Source organism: Corvus cornix, chromosome 1A (genome assembly GCF_000738735.6).
Source record: "Corvus cornix cornix isolate S_Up_H32 chromosome 1A, ASM73873v5, whole genome shotgun sequence".
Taxonomy (NCBI): Eukaryota; Metazoa; Chordata; class Aves; order Passeriformes; family Corvidae; genus Corvus; species Corvus cornix.
The window spans coordinates 19,305,643-19,328,922 of NC_047057.1; the positions used below are offsets into that span (position 1 = coordinate 19,305,643).

At 38.6% G+C, this 23,280-nt stretch overlaps 2 protein-coding genes across 6 annotated transcripts; both read right to left on the reverse strand.

Moving 5' to 3' along the window:
* Positions 1-216: 216 nt before the first annotated feature.
* HDAC10 (histone deacetylase 10) lies at positions 217-16,742 on the reverse strand. Of its 5 annotated transcripts, none has more exons than XM_039570963.1 (21): positions 16,425-16,742; positions 15,989-16,058; positions 15,338-15,472; positions 14,927-15,027; positions 14,189-14,286; positions 14,008-14,112; positions 13,741-13,809; positions 12,998-13,124; positions 12,461-12,526; positions 12,040-12,099; positions 11,566-11,655; positions 10,231-10,337; positions 8,567-8,634; positions 7,818-8,085; positions 7,096-7,186; positions 5,607-5,692; positions 5,066-5,119; positions 4,352-4,436; positions 3,733-3,918; positions 1,789-1,948; positions 217-1,079 (listed from the first exon to the last, which is right to left on the reverse strand). In XM_039570963.1, exons 4-21 carry the CDS (start codon positions 14,951-14,953, stop codon positions 1,054-1,056), a joined length of 1,773 nt encoding a protein of 590 aa, XP_039426897.1. In that variant the 5' UTR covers positions 14,954-15,027; positions 15,338-15,472; positions 15,989-16,058; positions 16,425-16,742; the 3' UTR covers positions 217-1,053. The 5 variants fall into 5 exon arrangements, with proteins under 5 accessions (XP_039426897.1, XP_039426896.1, XP_039426893.1 ...); XM_039570962.1 differs by having other exon boundaries at positions 7,818-7,929; positions 14,931-15,027; positions 15,985-16,058; XM_039570959.1 differs by having other exon boundaries at positions 14,931-15,027; positions 15,985-16,058.
* A 1,211-nt stretch (positions 16,743-17,953) lies between these two features.
* LOC104686907 (secreted frizzled-related protein 2-like) lies at positions 17,954-21,530 on the reverse strand. The gene is made up of 4 exons (XM_010395695.2): positions 21,217-21,530; positions 20,513-20,682; positions 19,533-19,625; positions 17,954-18,459 (listed from the first exon to the last, which is right to left on the reverse strand). Exons 1-4 carry the CDS (start codon positions 21,501-21,503, stop codon positions 18,149-18,151), a joined length of 861 nt encoding a protein of 286 aa, XP_010393997.1. The 5' UTR covers positions 21,504-21,530; the 3' UTR covers positions 17,954-18,148.
* Positions 21,531-23,280: the final 1,750 nt, after the last annotated feature.

Here is a 23,280-nt window from a genome sequence, read left to right on the forward strand (position 1 = left end):
CGACACCGCGAACGCCGAGACGCGAACGCCGAGTGGCACCGCTCGGGAATTGTGAGCCGCTCCTGCGCTGCTCACCCTCAACGCTGCCGCCGCTCAGCTGACAAAATATAACAACACGCTAGTGCCAGAAAGCAATGAACCACGCTGGTCCCGAGCTGCAGGAGGCAACTGCAGCCTTCTGACGCTCTTCGCAAACAAATTCTACCAAGAGTACACTTTTTTTCCCCGCTTAATTAATGTTTTAATAAAGGCTTAGAAAAATACATATCAAAATGCAACATTTATGTGATTCAAACACTATAAATTCCGTTGAACAAAGGCAGGGAGAGGGGAAAGAGCTGAGCTATTTCTCAGAAAATGCTCTTTCATTAAAAATGCTGAGTTTAAAAAAAAATAAAGGGGGAGGGGGAGGAGAATGGCAAAATCTCCTGTTAGGAAAAATGCTAGAGTTCGGCCATTGGCTGGTTTCCAATTTAAATACTTTTTTGGACTGCAAAGTTCAGTTTAAAGCAATTCTAAACTGAAACAGAACCTCTTCATGTTCTTCAGCTCCTCTCTGTGAAAAATCTTTCACATAGCTTTTATTTTCCTTTGAAAAACGGTTTAATTTCAAAATGCTCAAGGATGGGTATAATTTCCTCTCCAGCAATATGTGAAAACCAAACAAATGGGAAGGGAAACACTGCGAACAATTAAAAAAGACAACTGCCAAGACAGATTTAGTTATTCCAGATGATACAAAGCTGATCCCAGTAGCAACACCAGTGTCTGAAATCAAAACGTCAAGTTATTGAAGTCACAATAACAGAAAAATTCTCTTGAAAATGATCCCTAAATCATACCTGGAATACTGTAAAACAAGGCATACCATGGTTATTGCCTTGGGATGCTTAATTTTGAGAACTGACATGATGTAGCCTTAGGCCACTACTAAATCTCTGGAGGTCTGGAATTCTCATTTATTACATAGACAATTTATGTTTGAAAAGAGGGCAGAGTGAAGTTCTCATCCTTTCCTGTTCCTCTTCTTTGTAAAATGATTCTGAAGTGAAATCAATTTCTTGAAATCCCATCCTTCACTGAAAAAAACAGCAGTAAGAAAACCAGTTATTAATCAAGCTCATACCACAACTCCTGACTCCACAAGAACATTTTTATTGGAACCAGACCCCTGGCACTGGCCATTTCTTCTGAAAGAGAGCATGTCATTTTCTTTTAGAGAGAGATGCCCACCTTTATAATTGCTTTTTCTGTTGAAAAATGAAAGTCATACAGCAGAGAAATGTTTCTAGACAAGTATGCTTGAAAACATACATACTGTCGAGCCTGATTCCTATACAAATGCAACGCCTGATCTTCAGCTCTTTGTGACTGTACTTGCAGCACGATTAATCACTACTGAGTTACGTGAAGTTATTTGTGGATAAGTTAAACATATTAAAAATATCACCTGGTTTGGCACTATATTCAGAAAACACATTAGCAATCAGAGCCAGGGCACATCTTGTTACCCATTCTTTAAGCATGTACTTTGGTAACTTCATTCCAGAATTCTGGAGGAACTATTCCAAATCCCAAGCGTACAGTTGCTATGCTAAGAAATGTGGTGCTTTCTGGCTCAAGCGGCAGAACTAGAAGCACTCAGAACTTCACCATTTTAACACTAGATCAATCTGGTCCCACTGACTTTAAATGTCCCACTGACTTACAGGACCCTGCTGTATTTATCTATAATCTCTTCAGAAACTTATAGTATGTAAGAGTTTAAGATAAAATCAGACAACTTACCTGAACACTGAAGCATTTTCCATTCCTGCTGAAACTGGTCTCTTAATGCTTTTATTTTTTTTACTTTCTCTTGGGTAGGAGGTACATAAATTCCAAAGGGAGGTGTAGAAGCACCCCCTAATGCTTTGGCTACACTTTGCAATAAACTTATCTCTGTGTCCTAATTAGGAAGAAAAAATACCCCTGTGAACCAAGCTCTCTTTGTTTCAGTGATAAATGAAATATTTTAAAACAAGCTTTTGTAACTAAATTGCCAGCATTAGTAGCAAGAATGAGCAACCTCCCATTTTCAAATAAAAATGTGTTCAAATGGAGTTTTTCTCTGAAAAATGTAAATAAATTTTTATCTGTTGTAAAGCTTTTTTCTTTCAAATGGAGAAAGAATCTCACTTTTCCCTTTACGACTGAAGAGAAATAATGCTGGGTTAAGGACAGAAAATAATATGAGGTAAGGGGAGCATGGAGCTTGCTTACTTCATGCATAATTTATTTTCTGTGAGTAGAAAATAGTGATATATTTTGCTTAATCAAGAAATTTATTCTTTTGGACTTCTCACAGTCTAAATCAATATAATTTCCTTGCAGAAACTGTATTTGGAAATGTTGATGCTATATGAAAATTATTTTTGGAAGACTGTAACCCTATTTTGTTTTTAAAAGATAGAAGTATTTTTCAAATATTCTAAAAAGCCAAGCACATGCATTAGAAATGTTATGGAGCTACCTGAAGAGTACCAATATGAAAGTATCAATCTTTTTTTAACATGTATGCCTAACATCCTTTTATTGTCTGAGTTTACACTTCAGAATATCAATAATTCTCTCCATTTCATGCCCCTAATTAGTAATGTGCAAATACATTATTTATGGATACTGCATATCAATGTACAAATTATTTTAGCTTAGACAATTTATGTATCAGCATTGTAAATTAAAACAAATAACATTTGAGAAAACTACAGAATAAATTATATCAAAAGCCACTTAATTGGCAGCTTAATGAATAGCGTGGCTTTAATTGGGTACTTGCTGGGGAACAGATTAGAATAAGCATACATGAACAATTTTTTGTTGTTTCTCACCGAAGAAGAACTAGAAGGCACAGAAGTAATCGAAAGTTACGGTTTCATAGATCACACAGAGAAACTGTGGTACTCAGAACCACAGGATGCTGGAGAGGCCAAGAGAGTAAATTGAGTTATGTGATTAGACAAATTCATGGAAGATATGCTCACTGACACAGATCACTGCTCTGGATACAGCTTCCAACTCCTAGATTTAGGCATCCTTAATGTGGTAGCGTATGGAAAAAGCTAGCCTAGGAAAAGTCCCTATTTTTTTATTTTCTTTCCCATGCTCTCTACGAGAAACACAAAGCTGGGGTAGACTGGCCCTCAATTATCTATTATCCCACTTAAGTTCAGTTGAAGGATATGTGCCATTCTGATTTATGTTCTGCACGCTGGAAGTCATGTGTGACAAAGTACAGCACAGGGGAGAGAAGAGGAAATTTAGTGGTCTGTTATGACAGGACAACAGGCTGCTTTCAATCACATTTGATGGAAAGAGGCCAGATGATTTAACAGACAGGAACTCCCTCTTTTCAGGGGACAACTCTGAGCTGCGGATCCCACACAAAAATGGAAGTTGTAGCAAATTGTCAGAACATCTACGGTCCACAGACATAACATAACCATGGGCTTACATTCATGCCTCAGCTTCTCCATCGTGCAGGCTGCCAACAGCTGCCTACAGCTCGGTGTGCAACTGTGTCTTGTCTTGTTCTCAGGACAGAAAGAAACTTGGGCAGCTTGTGCTGTGAACTCAGGGGTTCCAAAGACAGGATATATAGAGCCACTATGTTCTACTAGGCAGCTTGAAGCAGTTCATGCCAGTGTCTCTCCCAGACACTTTGAAATACCACGGCTTAGCACCCCTTCTTACCTCAATCACAGCAACAATTCGAGACTCAGCTAATCCTTGCAGTAATGCAACAAGCAGAGAAATCCCACTTATTCCAAGGCTCCTGTTTGGTCCAACAGCTATTACTGTTAGGTTTGGTTGGTAACTGTATGCTACAGGAAGAATGAATCCAAGTACAGCAGAAAAGAAATCATTTCCTTCAGCATCCTTTAACAAGAAGAAATTGGTTAGCACAAATATAAAGGCCCAAATTCCCAAAAATAAAACAGAAAGGTGAATCTCAAAAAGCTTTTAATTGTCCGAGGAAGCAGGATACTGATCTATCTTCCCAGCAATTTTTATATTAAATATGCAGGATTCTTTATTTTTTCCTTAGTGTCTTTGCACTGTAACTCTGCCTTGCTGAAGATAAACTGCAGTAACTATGGGAGGCTTCCTCAAACCTATGCATTCTAATACACTCTAAAGCTCTGTGAAGGAGTAGTAATCTGGCAAGGGCAAGAAAAGGAAAAATTTTTAAAGGTCCAAAGTGGAGTAAGGGATGTAATTCTCAACGTAATTTTATAAATTTCTAAGTATATTCTATTATTCCTGTTTTAAAGGTTTTTCTCCTGTGTTGTTTCCAGGAAGTGAATCTTACCTCTTTCCAGTTTAGAGAAATATAGTGTTTGCAGCTGGTCTTTCCAGGCTGTTCTTTCTCACAGATGTTTATGATGAGCATTTTTCTGTAAATAAAACCCCCACTTGAGTATTTAAACAATATTTCCCAATGAGATAAAAATGGGATATTTTCTTTCATCATTCTTTAAATACTACTTCATAATACAGGAGCAAATAACTGTTTGCATTAGTACATGCCAAAATGTAAACAATTAAAACCGAAATTCTTTTTATGGTATTTTTAAAAAGAGGATTAAAGACTATTGGCAAATTACTTTTAAGAAAAAGAGGAAGTGGAAAAAAAGCTATAAATAAATAAAGAAGACTTTCATTAAGGAACTCTGCATCAGCAATATGTGCCTCCTGCAGTTATAGGGGAGATAGATCTTATATAATTAATAATTGCCTTCTTTATTACATTTTATTTTCAATTTTCAGTAACATTCTAAATTTGAATTAATACAGAAGGATTATACTTTAAACCCACCACTAAAGGCATAAAGTAGCATTTAGAGACAATAATTTATCATTGAAGATGTATTTGGGGATGTGTTGTATTATGTGTCAAGCTAAATTTAATGAATGCCAGCTTATGACTGATCTCCTTAGTACAGTTTTCATCACACATATGGACACTTATGAACATTTAGAAAGCCCTTGGGACTGTACCCCATAACGTAAAGAGAGACCTCACCCATCTTCTGTGTTTGGTGTGATCTGCATGTCTCCCACAAATACACAAAGCACTCTGCAGAAAACAAAAATATACATACTTTCACAAGTAATTTTTTTTTCAGTTAGTGTCATTTGTATAGAAGTTTGCATGTCAACTGGAAGCATTAAAAAGAATGTATACTGAATTCAGTCCATTGAAAGTAGAAATAAACACATTTAGGACAGCTCAAGGGAACCCCATTTCTCCCATCAAATACTGGGGAGGAAAAATAAAAAAAATCAAGAAACTGGCATCAGGTCAAAGCCAATTGAGATCTGACAAAGAATGTGTAGGCTAGTACAGCCATCACCCTTACAAATTCTTTGCCTTTGGAAAGGCAAAAGCTTTTTGTTGGCGTACAGGCTGTTACCTGGATTACATGCTGAAAATGCTGTGTGTGTGGGCATGCTATTTGTTCTAAAATCAAGGTTTCACAGGCAATTTGCCATATTTGCCACACTTAAGTATCTGATTGTAACATTTTGTCAAAGGGCTCTAAATGCAAAACACACAAATTCACCTTTGAAATCCAAACCGAACAGAATGTCTTAGTGCAACAGCAGCAGAAAGAGCAGCTGTGGGCGATGCTGCAATTCCATTACACACCTACAAAATACATTTTTCATTCAGAAGCAATTAATGATGCAGAATATCACGTCATTTTTTAAGTGTAACAACTGTATTTTTGCTTGTTTATGAGTATCAAGAGATTTTAATGATTAGGAACAAGAAGAAAAGGATTAAGAAAATGTTATCAATTCATTTGCTACAGAAAGGCCATCTTTTATTATTATGCCATAAACTGCACTATTATTTCAAAAGTATAGTGCAATACTAAATTAAATATAGCTTTTCCAGGGGAAGGCCATGTTTACTGATTCTCTAGATAGCCTGCAAACTGCAGCAGAAAAATACACCCTATGAAAAGGAGGTTGTTCCTGAATATTCTGACTCTAACCTAGGCAAGCTATTCTTTTCTGGAAAATACAATTGCAGTATTACTCAGTCAACCCTTCAGTGTTCATTTGTGGTGTGTAGTGCTTTGAACTCCACATGAAAGCTAGGCAAAAAGATGCGTTTCCCCTCACTCCTCCTCTTTGTCAGCACAAAAACTTACATCTGCAACTCATTAAAAGTTCTATTTCTTTTTGCCAGTAACCATTTTTTAAAATCTATTTATAGGCTCTCCTGGAGCTATGTGCAGTTTATAATGTCAGAAATTGGTCCCCAAGATCTATATATGTGACTTCCAGCAGCAAGATGTCTTAGAAGAAAGAGGCCATTGTGGTAGCTACACTTCCTTGCAGGCCTGGTACTTTTGAAGAGATCTTCTCACTCAAAGGAAGAGTGACTTATTATGATATAATATTTTAAACTTTTTTTCAGTTTTTCTTCAATGCTCCTCCAAGTTTTTACATATAAATACGAAGATGCACCCTCTAAGCCTGCCCTCTCTTCATTCCTGACCCTGCAAGAATCAAAATACTGAACTAGAATGACTCTGTTCAGAATCAGATCATACAGTAGAGCTGTTGAAAACACCACTAAAGAGTGTGTGTGTGCATGCACATGTAAGTCAAAATCTACTCTGTGTAAACTTTGCACATTGAGACAGGAAAAGTACTGACACTGCTTCAGATTTCTTGCTGCTGCTCACTGGTGCTTGATACACCAGCTTCTGCTCCCCTCAACTGAAGAGCCAAATGCCTGGCTTCCCTGTAGGTCTGAGAACAATGAGAAGGTTCTTAGGGACTCATATTCTGTGACTACCTGCAGAAAGTGTGGACAATGACTTGCCTTAGAAAAATGGCTTGGGGTTAACAGCTATCCCTAAATAGTTGTTTTCTCATCTTGCAAACTCACTCTCATAGCTAAACACATTCTAGCTGAGATTAGTGGACTTGGGAGATAAACAGTAACTAAAATCTGGACAACAATATAGCAGAAGCAAAAAATCAGAGGAATCTAACTCCACCCCTACCCCGAAGACCAAGGCAATATATTATTACCTCCTTCTTGAGTATTTTATCTAGGATTGCCAACATACTGCCAAGAGAGAGCAAAATTTTGTCCTCTTCCACAAGGTCTGCATAAAAACCACTGTAAAATAAATTATATGAAGAAAAACTAGGTTAGAGGCATTAATGTCTTTGAAGAGGACACTGATAAAGTGCTCTGCAGTTAGTATTCATGGGGTACATTTTGTATAGGTGCTACACATTGATTCCCAGAAAACTGTTCTAGCAGGAGGATGCCAACACCGGTGCCTGACAGTCTTCAGCTCCCTAAACCTGTCTGCATTCTGCATTGGAAAGAAAACAAAAATGTCTGATGATATTCAGGAAACAGAGTTCTGTCAAAATTACATGAAAACAAGATGAAACACTGAGTTCCTCAAATCAGAGCAGTTTGGTATTTTTTCCAGCTGAAACTGAGTACAGAGCTGTAAGACAGCTTCCTAGCAAGATCTCTTTCTAAATTAATACATTTGCATTAGCTGTCCTATCTCTATTGAAAGAGTTTTAGAGAAAAGTATTCTTTTTAGTTCTTTAAAGGATTTCAGGCTATGAGTGCTATACAACACAAATTTCTTTATTTCTAAAGGAAGAAATTCTGGCTGTAATTGAGTAGACTAAGGCCAAAAAGATGACCAAGGCAGACAGTTAGATGAGTCTATACAGAGACCCCTCATCCCCTTAATTATGCAGAAAATTAAATAAATAGGACCAACCTGACAAGAGATTTTATTTCAGTTTTGTCCATTTCCTTCACCAGCTGAACATGTTCAGAGAGAAAATGCTCTGAACCTTCAGAGCCAGTTGTTGCCGTTTTGATGGGAGGCACTGGAAATAGAATATTTTTCATGTGCAATTCCAAAAACCTTTCTACTTTGACAGTGTTGCTGTTAGTTATCTTAGTTTCATGTTCTGTGGAGGTATTTGAATTAGCCTCCTTTAGTAAGTGCGATTTGGTGCTCAAATTTTGTAAAAATGATGTATCTAGAGAAAAAGAGGGGTTTCACAGGTATTAGTTTCTAAGCAATGTGTTAATATTTGGATATATTTATTTACAAAATAGAATACACCTGTATTCATAGTATGCATATTTACTCCCATGCACTGGCTACAAGGTTTCCTGACACAGATGTTATTTTTTCAGTGCTACTACATTTGTGTTAATCTAGGGAAAGGTCATATATTGAAATAAAGCTTATGCCCATTATTTTTGACACAGAAAACAGCATCCTCAAACAAAGATATCAAAACGCTACTTTTTGGCATGATGTTTGCCAGCTTCAGAAAGTTCTTTTCAGACCAGCTGAAGACATGACCTTGAATGAAGCCTCATACTGCTTTGCCAGTCATTTGATGAATAACTGCTCGTTCAATTAGTTTAATCCACTGGTATTAATTTTAATAACTTTCCATTTCTGTATAAATCCATTTATCAATCACATTTGCTTGAATAAAGAGAAACTACCTTCATACGCCAACCACTTCCAGTAGGGTTTATGTGCTGCTCTCACATTTTGAATAGATTCAACAGCACTAAAAAGGAAACCAGATTAACAGTATCAGCAATAATGAAAATAGAGGAGTCATAACTTATCTTAAAAAAGCAAAACCAAAAAATCTAGCTGAAAATGAACAAACTGATGTCTTCCAAGAATGCAAAACAGAAAGCTAAAGAGAATGAGAATCAATGGGCAGACTGCTTGAGAAGATTAAAGAGTCAAAAAAGAAAAGTACACACATTTACACATTGAGTGACATCCTAACACTGTTGTTGGAAGAAGCACACCTGTCTGAGTTCAGAAAAAATTTCTCCTGTTTGTCAGTGTCTTGCCAAGAGATTTTATCTATACAGTGTAAAGATTTAATTAGACTGACTCAAAAGCAAGACAATCTGTTCAGGAACTAAGTAAATCACATACCCTGCTATTCTTTGTGTTGAAATCTCCTTTTTGTTATCACTGCTATTTGCAGCACTTTGGGCAAGTGGTCCCATTACATAACCTATTATAAAAATGTAATGCAGGTCATATTTAAATCCAGAAGAAATTCCAAGTACTTGCAGACTACTTGTAAGGTGTTCAGGAGCTGGACTGATATTTTGGATAAGTAGGTAATCAACTCTCTATGACATAGGATGATAGCAATCTGAGATACCACACTTGGTAAAGAAGAAAAGAAGGACACAGAGGGCTTATGGGATGTGCTAGGAACAAAATAAGCAGCTTTGCTCCATCAGTTTACCAAATGCAACTCAGCCCTCAGCCTATGTATATCCACACTGCTTCCCTGACTCATCCAAGCTCTGAGTTCTAACTAATGCAGCCAACTGGTAGGTGCTGCCACCAAAGTGAATGAGGAGCGTTTCTGCTGGAAAAAGCACAGGACAGCAAGTGAGGTGGGAGAAAAATGGAGGACAGAACATGGAGATATGGAGGAGATAGTGCAGACAGGTGGAGAGAAAGACACTCTTTAGATAGGGGACTGATTCAGGCCCAAGGCTCAGAATGCTTTACTACGTCAGACTCACCACTGTACAAACACAGTCTTAGTGTCTCTGAAAAGAAGTTAGACTTGAAATTTAATTATCTTGATTCACCTCTACATACTCAAGTGCTTTTGCACCCCAGGCCTCGATGCTCCCAATTCGAGAAACACAAGTATTTGTCAAGATAGGCTCTGCATAGCATCAACTCTCTCTGATGAGAGAAAGGTGAGCTCCAGCTATTGCTGTACTGCAGCAACTGAAATGGCTCCGGGGTCTGCAGCATGAATCCTTGCGGTTGCATACTTTCTCAAATACTGGCTGTAGTTAACTGGTATTGCCTTGATTACAGCAGGATTATCTCAGCCTTGAGTGAGATGGATTTCTATAGGATAACAAGGCCTAAGGATAAAATGGCTTATGGTTTTATGCTATAAGATCTCCCAACTTGAAATAATTTCAGAAATGTAAGTATATAAAACTGTACCTTGGATGACTTTCTAAAAATGTAAGTTATCCAAAGAAGAAAATAATATATTATAAACAATCATATTAAAACCTTACTTCAGCAAGATGTTCAAAGTATGCATGACTTTAAGTCTCTTTGATAAACACATTAGTTGTTCTAAAATTCTTTATATGCTTACCTTAGACAAGGTGCCATTTCTCCAGTTATTTGAGGTACAGGATCTCCAAGCAAAGTTTTTACAGTCATGCAGACTGATTCACCCAATGATTTCAAGTGGTATCCACCCTAAAAAGTATTTTGTGTCAACTAAGGGACAAGTACTTTTAATATTTCTCTGAATTTCAACATAGAAAATAAACTATACTTTTGAAATATATGTGTATTTACAGAAGCAGAAGATGATATGCAAGTATTTATAAGTCAATGACTTTTCAATATGAAAATGGTAAGTTAGTGGCCACCTGCTGAACTTCACTAGCATCTTATGATTAAACTCACTGTCATAGTTCAAGTAACTTCAGAAATCAGTCATCACTTTGCCATGAAAACACATGCCTTCTCCATTCCTATCTACAACATGCCATCTTCAACAATCCTTCTGGAAGATTCCTTAGAAAGCAAATGTCTGTCCTCTAAAATGGCTGTACAAGAGAAATCTCCCACAGCCTGACACTTTTAAGATGTGGTTAGTTTGGCAGAATTTGGAGAACAAGATGGATTTAAGACTGCTAGGTGGCATGCAAGAAGCCATCTATCACCTATGGAGCAGTCATACCACCTGTGGGAGGAGTGAATGTTTACCTGCACTTCAGCTAATAGGTAAAAATATCTATAATAACCTGCTAGAGAGAAGGATGATGAAGAAAGGTCATGCAAAACAAGAGGTCAAGTGAATCAATTAATATACAGTTCATTCTTGAAGACCTTGTTGGCAGCAGTATTTCCACACCATTATTTACCTGAAAAGCCACCATTTTTCTAACATGCAACAGAAATAGGGAGTTGAAGTCTAGATTTCAAAAGGAGAAAACATTTTAATTGTTTAAAAAAAAAGAATAAAAAAAGAGCTCCTAAAGAGCCTGCATACAGTTTTTAAATCAAAAAAGAGAGAATTTTCCAAGTGCTCCATTACTAAATAAGAGGATATTTAGGTTAAAGGTTTTGTAAAGTCTCCTGGAATAAGATACACTTGTAATAACATTGGTAATACAGCCTGTTCACTAAATACATTTTAATGAGTTTGGGACTGTCAAGAGCAGTAGATTAATCACTGTTCACAAGAATTGAACAGATTTGTGGAGGCTAAGTTTTCTTGGATGAACATATGGTTCCTTTGTTTCAAAACTCTAAAGTGTAAGAGCGCTGTTGAATCTTAGCCATTTTTGCATTCCTGATACTCAAAAGAAAGATAAGAAATTATTCTGTTGAGGAGTTTTGCTTCCTAGCTTCTAGTTTGCCCTGAATGGCTCTAATACCGAGACCTTCCCCTGGGGTACATTTCAAAAGTCTTTACCTCTAGGATGACACACAGCTTTCCATTAGCTAACTGCATCAGGAAATGTGTAAGGTGGGCAAAAACCTCAGGAGTGGCATTCATCTGACCCTAAACCAAAGAAAAAATTTTAAGAGATGACACCTTGATTCAAAAATACTGGTAAGAAACCCAAACAAAATCTGAAAATACCCCAGTCTGAGTTGGAATACCAGAACACTTGCCTCTCATTACATCAAACAGAATGCTGAACCATGCAGAATGCTGCATTTAAGGAAGGTGAAAAATACAATACAGTAATTACACACATGGGATAATCTGTCTTTACATGTCTTGTTGTAATGTTTAATGAACTTGCGTCAGCCTAAAGACTCAAGCATGTATTTTCAGCTTGATCAAAGTGAATTTCACTTAGCAATCACGGGACACTAAAGCAGCAGGAATATTTTCCTATTAGATTCGTGACTGACAACACAAAGACCACAAGTTACTTACTTCAGGGTCACCAATTCCAGAATCATATCCAGAAGAGACAATAACCAGTTCAGGATCAAACTGTTATAGAAGAGAGATAGTTGTAGCACATCTCTACGTCCTAATTTCAATTTTTTATGGGATTTCAACTGTACCACGATCAGCTGTTATTTCAGTTAGAATATGAACAGAAATAAGGATTCTCCTTGAATACATTACCCTTTTACACTATCTTCGTTCCTGCTGGAGAAGTTGCAGATAATTATGTTGAATATTTAAAAGCTAAAATTCCATAAATACTATTCAATTGATCAGGGCAACATCATACCAGCAGAATAAATGTATTAACTCTACTACTAGCAATTACTGCATTTCTGTAAAATATTCAATGGTACCTGCTTAAGAAACACTTAGGAAGTACTCTTTGGCAGTAAAAAATTACCTCAAAAGCCATTGGAAGCAACACGTGGAAAAACGCAGCAAGATAATCTGAATTTCTCATCCCAACCTGAAAAATGAGAAGCACTGGTCATGTTTTCCTGTTGTAATGACAAATTTTCTAAGGTTCTTCAAGACTTTACGGAAACATAGGAAAAGTTGAGGGAATCTTACGAAGTACAGTAAAATACCCTCAATTTAAGTAAAGTGTATAAATATCCACCATTTTTAATGTTAATGAGCTTCAGTTCTCTGCTAAACAAGGATGGATGTAACTATCTCCTGAAGCACTTCCTGATTTGATGGCTGGGCAAGATATTCAAGTAAAAAGAGTGTGTGAGTTTTTGAAAAATAAAAGGGAGAGAAAAACAATCACATTCTGAGCCATATTTTCCAGCAGACTCTCCCCGACTGGAAGGATATACACTGTGTAAGACATTTGCCAAGCAAGTGAAGCAGCGCACTTACTCAGAAAGTGTGACAGAAAGGATGAGATACAAAGCTATTGCACTTACTTTGTTGTGCTGTAAACAGTATCTACCTTATTCCAAGGCAAATTTATGTTAAAACCTTTTCCTTTTCCCAGACCTACGGCATCATAATCAGATTCTTTAAGTGATGGCCAGAATTCCTGATGTTCATAGCGATGCCAAGAAAAGTACAAAACACTGGAAAAAAAAAAATCCAATTTGACAAAAAGATTGTGGAAGTGACTTTATATCCTGAATCTGGTGACTGCATTGCCTGAAAGCAAGAAAATAAAACTGTCCTTTCTCCTTAGTTCTCTCAAAGTATTTAGACTGTGAAAATTGGTACAGTAGGTCCCATGCTAAAATTAACCTAAAAATTAACATGCTAAAAATGTCCTGTAGGCATGCACTCCATACAGATCAAATACAAGGGATTTTCAGAACAGGAGACTTGTTTCTAGAACCTGCTTTTCCAAAAGAAATATAAAGCTCATGTATTTTATCCAACTCCTACTTGAAGACTTTAAGTGAGAGATTCATGCATAGAGAATAGATGTACTACCTGAGTACTGGCAAACCAAGGTAATCACATTGCGTATTTTGTTTGCTATTCTTTGAAGTAGAACAGACTTGCATTTTATCTTGATTTAGATATTTCCTTCTATTTTGTAACAAGTGAAAAACAGAGAGACTAAAATAGCAAGGTGAATGTTTTGCAAGATTCTAGTTTTAGAAGTTTAAGAAATCTTATTTTCTAGAGAGGCAAACAATCTTTAAACAGCTGGCATTAAAGACGAAAAAAAATCCTTCAAACCTTGGATCTTCTTCAAATATATATTGAATTCCTTGCCCATGGTGCACATCCCAGTCAACAATTAGGATTCTGTACAGATCAGTAAAAGAAAACATTCAGAGGAAGAGCCACAGCATCTTAATCTACAGAAGGTATAAATGGAAAACGTTTTTCTGAACCAAAAGGAAGATGACACCCAGAAAGCTCTAGACATTAATCTCAACCAAGTACAGTGTCAGACTGATATTTACATATGAAGAGCTTCTCTGGAGCCAACCATGCACTTACCTCTGTAGACCATATTTCAGTTTTGCATATTCTGCTGCAATAGCAACGTTGTTGAACAAACAGAACCCGTTAGCCGCATTTCTCTGGCTGTGGTGACCTGGAGGTCTGAACCAAAGTTTTGTAAGTTATTCACAACAAAAGAAATTTTGCTAAGTGAAAACTTCCTCACGTATTTTCTTACCTTACTAGTGCCATTCCATTGCGCACTTTTCCTGACATCACAGCGTCCACCAGCTGCAGAGTTGCCCCTACTGCGAGTCTGGCACAGTGGTAAGTGCTCTGAGAAAGAGAAACTCATCAACTTAAACAAGGCACATGTGACATGCTTTAGCACCCCAGCTGCAAACTGTCTTGGCATAATTCTACCTCACTGAAGCTGTACAAAGATAGCTGAAACAGAACTTTACAGCACAGGTTCCAATGTGCTTTCCCCTAGGATTACCAGTGATCACCATAATCTTTATAAGGATGTTCTCTGCAGAGCAGTTAAAAAACGTCAGATGGGCATAGGGAGAGGAACAACACGGCATCTTTGAAAATAAGGAATGAAACCCTACAGAAACGTAAGACAGAAGACTTCATCTCCATTTCATGGCACAACATTTAAGAGCAATTGTTACCAAAATGTGATTTGCAGGTCACTAATGGTCTACAGTGACATTAAGTGACAAAAATCGAGCTAGAATTTGAGTAGTGCATTGTACTGGTATGATACAATTACAAAATAGATGACAGGACATTTGACCAATTTAAGTTACAGCATTATACTAAACTAGATAACAATAATATCATAAATAAATGTGAGACTACGTAAGTAGCAAAAAATGTATTTTTAATTTTCCCCTACTTAGAAAAATGCCACTCAGATGCACTAACACAAATAGCTGTAACTCCCAATAGAGGAAGCAGTTTAACTTACACACCGGATGAAAGAAAAAAGCATCATAGTTTTCAGAGACTCTTTTCAGCTCCTCCTCATTCATTGTCTGAGTGCTTTTTGCCACTTCCAAGTGCTCTAAACTGCAGGATAAAGAGATTAACACAACACCTAAGTAAGCAACTATAAATATTTTTTAGAAGTTTGTTTTTATTCTTATGTATAAATCAGCATTCATTGCTTAAGATCCCACAGAATGAGAATGTAGATTTAGTGGAATAGCAGATTCATAACTCAGCACCTATGCCATACTCAATGTGACACATTTTCCATTGAAATTAACGGAAGCCATTGAATTTTGGAGCACTCTTTTCAAATGGATCAAAATATAATCTGGAGATATGACATCTGCTGTTTCATTGAATTAATCTGAATGAAAGTTGAGTTTCAGACCTGTGAACCAACAGGATCTCTTCCTCGCTTCCTTCTCTGGCAGGCACAGGGACACATCTTTCCACAAGATGGTAACTTTTAAGCTGCTCATAGGAGGATGAAAGTCTTTCTGGCACTTCAATATCACAAATGGGACTGAAAATAAGCAATAATTATATTACTATCATACTATACCAGCACAGGTAGCTAACACACTTCATAAAGCCTAGCTTTTAACTCCCCACTGTAAGAAGATGCATCACCCTAAAAGAGAGATACATGAGAATAAACAGAAAAAAAATATTCAGTGGTCAGTGGTCAAAATCCAAGGTCAATGATACTTTAGCTTTATAAACTATTTAATTAGCTGAAAACACGTTATTTAGGGGGCTACTCAGATGCCTCATCCTAACACTTTTGTTAAGGCCTCCCAGACTGGATGACTACAGCTCCTCAAATCCAGTTTCAGATGATTGTTACTGTATCTAGATACAAACTAGGAAAAAAAAATTTTTTTCTCCTAAAGGAAAGGCTTTCTATTTACTTAGAGAATGACAGGAAGTATCATTAGGTACTTCCTATTACATTTACCAAAAATGCATTTATTTGGTACTGCCCTCACGACTGCTAATAAGAATCTACTAATAAAAACAACAGCAGTGACTTACTCACTCCAAAGTAGTTTGTGAGTGGCCATCTCCTCATCATAAATCAGCGCTGTTCCTGAAGCCATTGCTACAGACTGAGCAGAACAAAACATTATTACACACTAGAAGTCAACTTAAACCAGTTACTACTTCACTAGATAGTGAGAATATAAGTACAGAGAGCATACCTGCTTGCATGACAGTTTTGCACTTTGGACTTCGTTCTTACAGAATGAAATCAAAAGAAAAGTATTTAGGACTCAGATTCTGACAAAACTGCACCCACCGAAACTGGGTGCGGGCAGGCAGGACTCACAGTGCCCGAGTGTTGGAGAGCTGGGCGCTGGCATTTCTGGCGCAGGGCTACACGCAGCTGCCGAGCCCCCGCCCCGCCCGGGCCGTACAAGCAGGCGAGGCTGCGAGCGCAGGCCGCCCCCTCCCTGCAGCGCACACACACCTACCTGTGCGCCGAGCAGCTGCTGCGGAGAACGTGAGCTACAAAGCCACTAAGCGGGAACAACGGGATTCCATACACCACGCGCACAACACTTAGAGAGATGCATTTGGTTTAGAACTTTATCGGTCTTTCAAAAGCCCCAGAGAGACACTGAGGAGGGATAAAGAAGCCGACGCGCGGACAGCGGATGCGAGCGCACTGCCGGTCCAGGGCCGCGTCTCCTGGGCCCCGGGCCCGCTCCGCTCCGCCGCTCGCCTCCCGCGAAGCGCGGCAGCCCCCGAGAGCCTCTCACGGAGCCAGCCCGGCCCCCGCCCGGCCGACGCCTTCCTGTGGGCGTGCCGGAGCGCAGCCCCGCCCCGGCGCGCTGGAGCGCGCTTTGAATCCCGCTGGGGGATTTGCGCCGGCCCGCGCTGGGCGGTGCTGCGGGGCAGGCACGGGGGCCGTGCCGGGGAGTCCAGCCGCTGGAAGGGTTTTAGCGTGGAACTGACCCAAGAGCAAAACAACCCACAGCCCCGGGCCGTTGTGGCATCCTCTGGCAGAAGGAAAAATACAGTAAGAACCTGAACTAAAGGCATCACTCCTTCATTTCCGCAGTGATGTGGCCCGGGCGGGTCAGCCTGGGGCTGATGCCTCTCCTGCGCGCCCGAGGCGGGCCGGGGCAGCCGGCACGCGTGGGTACCCAGCTTCTTCGATTACTGACCGCTTTTTTCCTCGGTTTCTACTAGTTTCCCAGTTCATGGTAGAAAGTGATGGAACAGGTGTCATCACATTCGATAACCTGATACAAACCTGCACTTTTGGGGAATGTATCAGAAACCCAGATCATTACAGGTGCGAATTCTAGAAATCTACTGCCCATAAACTTTCCTCGTATTTGTTTCCAAAAAATAGGACAATAATAGGCACTGTACTACTGAAATAGTTTCTAATTTATGTGTTTCCGCCTGTTACTGTCTTTATTCTACGCATTTATACAACTAAAATTGTCAAGTTCTGTCCACCTTCATGTAGTCTTTAATGTCAGTGTATTGCACCGACCATGAGGATGCTAATCATGTTCCTACTGTAATTTTTTTTTTTTTTAATATTTTGACTTAATTAGTTCCCTGCAGACCTTTTAGAGAATGAATTAAGTTTATACATTGACCTTTTTAATGGGTGTGAAAATGAAAAGGGACTTTTCAGTAGCAGGGATCTGATTTATGACACCCAGTAACCAAATCTTCTTGCGATTGGGGCCAGCCATACCGTGTTTACAGATACTTAGTCTTTTCTTTATTCCGCTCTGATTCCGGCAAAAGCGACCAGCAGAGGGCTGCCTCCTTTCAAAGTACTCCAACGGGAAAAAATGAGGTGGATTCATGAAATATTAGGCAAGGGAAGGTTTAGATAACTGGAGAAAATGGTAGAGTGGGGGGTATAGACAAACGCATTAAAAGTAGTCAGCTGGATTTGAAACTGGTTTGTGCTGGTTTTTTGCACATATTACAATTTGTTTTAATCATAACTCAAAGAAACATTTATCCATAGCTGTCCAAGTTCAAACTGGATGAGAGTAGCTGTAACACTACCGAAAGGAACCCTGATAACACTGGGATTTGAGTTCAACTTAAAATACAATTCAAAAGGAAATTAAAGCTTTATATTCAACTTATATTACATTCCTATTTACAAGATAGGTTTGGATGAGAAGTATAATCATCTTTCTACAAATAACATGATAAATATTTACAAGCATTTATGGTGTCTCCACTTCTGAGTGGCCAAAGTCAGCTGGGAGTCCTTCCTCTGCCAGCGATAAACCTGGTTTACTAAAATGATGCCCTCTTCAATATTCCCCACGAGGAGATACACCATGGGACGGTGGGTTGGAGACATCCTCTCTATACATTTTTCATTAATTAGCAGCCACTGTTGTATCATACTCTGAGTTTCATAAGGCAAGAGCGAGCCCTGGCTAGTGAATTCCACCTGGCATTCAATGTTATACTCTTGGTCCTCAGATGCTGTTCTCTTCTTGGACAGCTTTACTTTCACTGCTGAGGAAAAAAGAAAAGGAAATGCAAGTCACTCCATTTCTCAAATGCAGAAAGAAACATTACAGGTGAAAACAGGATAATTCCTTAAAAATATCTTCACAATTTTTGCTGACAGAGTATGGCGAGGCCTTTTCCAGCAGCAGTTTAAAATTTAAAACATTTTTGAAAAATAAATTTTATGTAGTAAAGGGGTTTTTTTTCAATTGAAGTAGGTGACTTGAAAAAATATTTTCACAAGCATGAGTAATTTATTTTTACCATCAGTGTGTTATGTCAGACTTTGGGTAATTACATATTGTAAGCTGTTGGTGTTGTTCTTGCATCACAAAGCTGCCCAGCAATTGCCCAAGCAATTTTCCTGAAACTCACCTTGTCCATGTGTGGAATCCCTAGGCAAAAATAGCTTGCTGATACCACCCTTTTAGATATTCCCTTTTCATTATAGGCATCTACCCACCCCACTTGACTCCACCAACACTTTTCAGCATGACATTTTTCTGTATTTCTTGATCTAACACTAGACAAAGTTGCTGAAAGTCTTTGCACTGACATCAAAGGGCTTTCCAGGAAGTCTCTAGGGCAAACTCCACTCATCACTCCAACAAGACAATAGGAGGTAAGAATTCCTTTTGCTGACATGATTTTCTGATTCTCCTTTTCAGTAAGGTAGGTATCACAAAAGTCTCGTGCACAAAAGTAGCAAAGATACACCGTACACTGGTAAAACACCAAAGCTTTACTTTGTGTTTAAATGCTAATAAAAGGCAAACTTGCTTATTTGGCTGCTTTTGACAGAAATATTTTCCATAAAGCATGTTGTAGCCAACTAGACCAGAATAGCTATTTGGTTGGAAACCAGATCATTAATAAATCTTTCATGCACAATAAATCCTCCTTGTATTTAGATTAGAAAGAACATATTCTGAAAACCAGCCTAAAGCTAAATTAGCAGCCAAACTCTTAATCCTTTGAAATCCCTGGAGAAACTGTCACTAATTGTAATCCTACTTTCAAAGCATTTAGAAGAAGAGTTGTTAGTCTCTTTAACACTAGCTACATTAGCAAGGACTTACCAAAGTTACTGTCACAGAAAACTTCAAGAACTCTTTTGTGTGTAAAGAATTCCTCCACTGCTGGGCAGGTCTGGCAGGTAGGCTTTGGTAGGACTGATAAGAAATAACAAAGTCTCACTGTTATCTTTTTGAATAATTTGTTTTAATTTTCGGCTGTCAAAGCTAAGAACCCACTGTTTAACCACAGGGATGACAGAGAAAATACACATCAAAGACGGGGCCAGTGATAATAGGTAAAAAGTCAACACACTTCTCTGAAAACATGGCTAGGGATGAAAAGGAGTTCATTTTCCATGCACATTCAGCCCTTGTTCAGATTCACAAGATCGATTATCAGCAACAAATAAAGTAACAAATACAGTATTATTTTTAACACAGCTACAGTGGGTGGTAAGGGGTTAGGTGGCTGGTTCTATCAGTCACTCGGTTCAGCTGTGGTACAACTGTGAATATATATGAATTTGTGTGTGCTAGCAGCAACTCAATCCTACTGTTTTTCACAGAAGTTAGTAAGTGTGAGTGCATTTGAAGATTTGAACATTTATGCCATGATAGCTCATGTTTCTTTAAGGAAAATCAGATAAAATCATCCCAACTTTCCTAAGCTGATCTGAGAACCAACTTGTATACATAAATTTCTCTGTCATGAGGGCCACTGATAAGTCTATAAAGAGACCTCAAAACTCTATGTGTGCTGCTGTGGGTATGACAGTGCCCACAGCTGTGCAGGGTGATAATTGCCTTCCTCCACGATCAGAGCACAGCCTGCTGCACTGTTGGCTTACTGCACCGCAGGGCTGCTGCAGCTTGCACTGCCAGCGCTGGCACTGTTCCACCATCTGCACGAACACGTGAAGCAGTAAAGGTAGACCTGACTCCATTACAAAATCATAGAATGTCTAGGAACAATGTCCCTTGTATCTCCTCGATTCCTGGAACACAGGATATGGCCACCCTCCCCTCTGCCACCTTCGAGCTACCTTTGTGCAGGTATTTATAGTCCTTAGTAAGGGGTGCCAGGCACATGTCCTCATCTCCAGGGAATCGGTCGCAGTCCAGGCTGGCAGGCCAGGGGTGTCCATGGCACAGGAGCACGGGGGCGCAGCTGTCACGGACAGCAACACACATACTCCTACAGGGATGGATAAACCTGTTGTCGGAGGAAATACCAGGCTGAGTCAGACAGCTCAGTGTTAAGGAAAACTATTGCAACAGTGATTCCTCTGCAAAGTACATAATCTCTGCTGATATTTAACATCCCTCAACAGTAATACAATTCCAGAAGCAGCAGCTGTGCAAATTATGCAAGCGGTCTGTGTACAGACTGAGCTTACAAGATTTAGCTATGATTTTAAAAATGCATTTATGACAACCTGAGAAAAGATTCAGTATGAGCCTGATTCTGTTCACAGTAGGTTCTTCAACCCTAAATGAATGAGTGAAGTTCAGCTGTAACAAAATAAAACATTATATCTTTTGACAACACCAATCATGTTCCCAAGGCAAACTAAAGTTGAAGTGGAACAAGTTTTCAGTACTTTTTTTCCTGATGAATACAAAAAAGCTAACAGAATTACTTTGGACAAAGTGGAGATCACCTTTAGATTATGATAAACATGCCTTTGATTTCATTCCTATTCTGGCAAATAAAGGCTGGAGATTTGTACTGTGCTGTGATACTTACGTATCTAAACAGATGGGTGCAAACAGGGAGCACAGGAACGTCCTCACGTGGGGGTGACAGTCTGTGTGTACAAGGTGCTGCCAGGTGGTGGATTTTTGGATAACCTCTGCCATGCTCGTGTGTCCCATCAGGTTGGGAAGTCTCATTTCAGAGTATCCAATCTCGTGGCACATGTCCATCTCCTTGGGTATCACTACACATTTCGTGGATAATCCAATGTCCAAGCCTGTTGCCACTCTTAGGAAACCATTCACAGCAAAAACAAGTATTTTTGCAGTCAGTAACATCTTCCAGCGACTCCTGGGCTGCTGAACAGGGAGCTGTCAAACCCCTCAAGTGCAGAGGCATGCTGAAAACCTTGTGGCTTATATATCCCAGGAGCTTAATGAGCTGTTGGTTATCAACTGCTTATCAAATCACTTGAGACAAGACCAGGTCTTATTGCCTAATCAAGGGATTGTTGTGACAGCCAGGGAGGTGGAGAAAAAGTATAGATGTATGTTCCCCAAGGACACTGATTTGGAACAGCCTTTCGCATGTCCCACAGTGTCAGTGGCTGCAGCATGCTATGTAGCATATTAAATTTTGACACCTGGAAGGTTCACTATGTGCTTTCTAAAACAAATTAAGAGATCCCCCAGAAACAGGGTTGGGCAGACATGCTGTCTCCTGGGGCTTCTGTGTCTCCTTTGTTTTCAGACACTGCTGATGTGACAGAAAAAAACAGCCCAGATTGACTTATCAAGTGAAAATGTTTTGCTTGTGCTAATGGCCCATGTCTCTTCCACTGTTTTACAATGTAGAAGAGGCACTTTCTTTGGTCAAGCACTATATAAGAGACAGACATCTGCTATTAACCAAGTATTTTGACTGGAAATTTGAATTCCTTTTCTGTGACATGCTAAAGGTCCCGATTTCTATTAATTTTAATAGACACCTGAAAATACATAATTGAATTTGTAGCACTGTTGTGGCTATCAGTATTTATTCAGGAAAAAAGCAGTTACACATTTTTATTATTTTAAATGAAGTTGTCTACATTTAAAATTGCTCAAATAATGCAGCATTTCAACTATTTATTAATAAATTATAATTACATTAAGGCATATGAAAGGAAATGATACCAGATGTGTACTTTTTCTGTCCATAGCACAAAAAATGGTGTTAAATTTCTTACATTAAAAGTAACAGGATTCTGAATGAGTACCTCATCACTGTTAGTACAGCCCTTTGTTATAGAGAAGTTGGGAACCAATTAAGATGAAAGAGGGTCTGAGTAATGCATAGTTTACCTATTATGAATAGAAGAGTCAGATTATGAATTTTAAAAGCTGAAGATCTAAACAAAGCATTTCGTGGAAATTTTTTATTTGATGAAAATATTTTTTCCAATTAGTTATTGGTGTTGATTTTTATTTCCACATCTGGTTACATGATTTACCAGCAGAAATGTTTAGCTATTAATAATATGCAAGTGGATTTACTGTAAAATATCTGTCTTGGATATTAGGCTAAAATAAGTATGTTCATAATAGTGTGTCATCCAGTATTACTGACGCTTGACTGAAATACATTTTTTCAGAAACCATAGCTTTTTGTGCTTATATGGAGATGTAGCACACTTAGACAATGCATTACATATAACTTACATGTTTATACTTTAATGTTAGGTTATTAATCCTAGCATCTTTGAAGCCAAAGACAACCCCCTACTTATTCTTCCTTAGCTGCCTTCTTTAGTCTAAGCTACTGGTAAAATTACAGTATCTGTTTAAATAGGTAGAAAAAAATGACAGCAGGCAGGGTCCCAGGAACTAAAAATGTATTTAAAACAACTCTCAGTTCCTCTTCTCATGCCCTGTTGCCAGAATGGTGTTTTTTCCCAGCAAATGTGGTTTCTCTGTATCCATTATTACACCTCAAAGCACAGGAACTGAATACCTAACCAGGCTGATTTAGGCCTGACAAAAGCTTCCTTTTGACAGGTGCTCCATGTATTTCTTAAGAAGTTAGAGCCTTATTAAAAGTCAGTAAAAGTCCCATTCTTGCTAAGTCTGGGCAGGT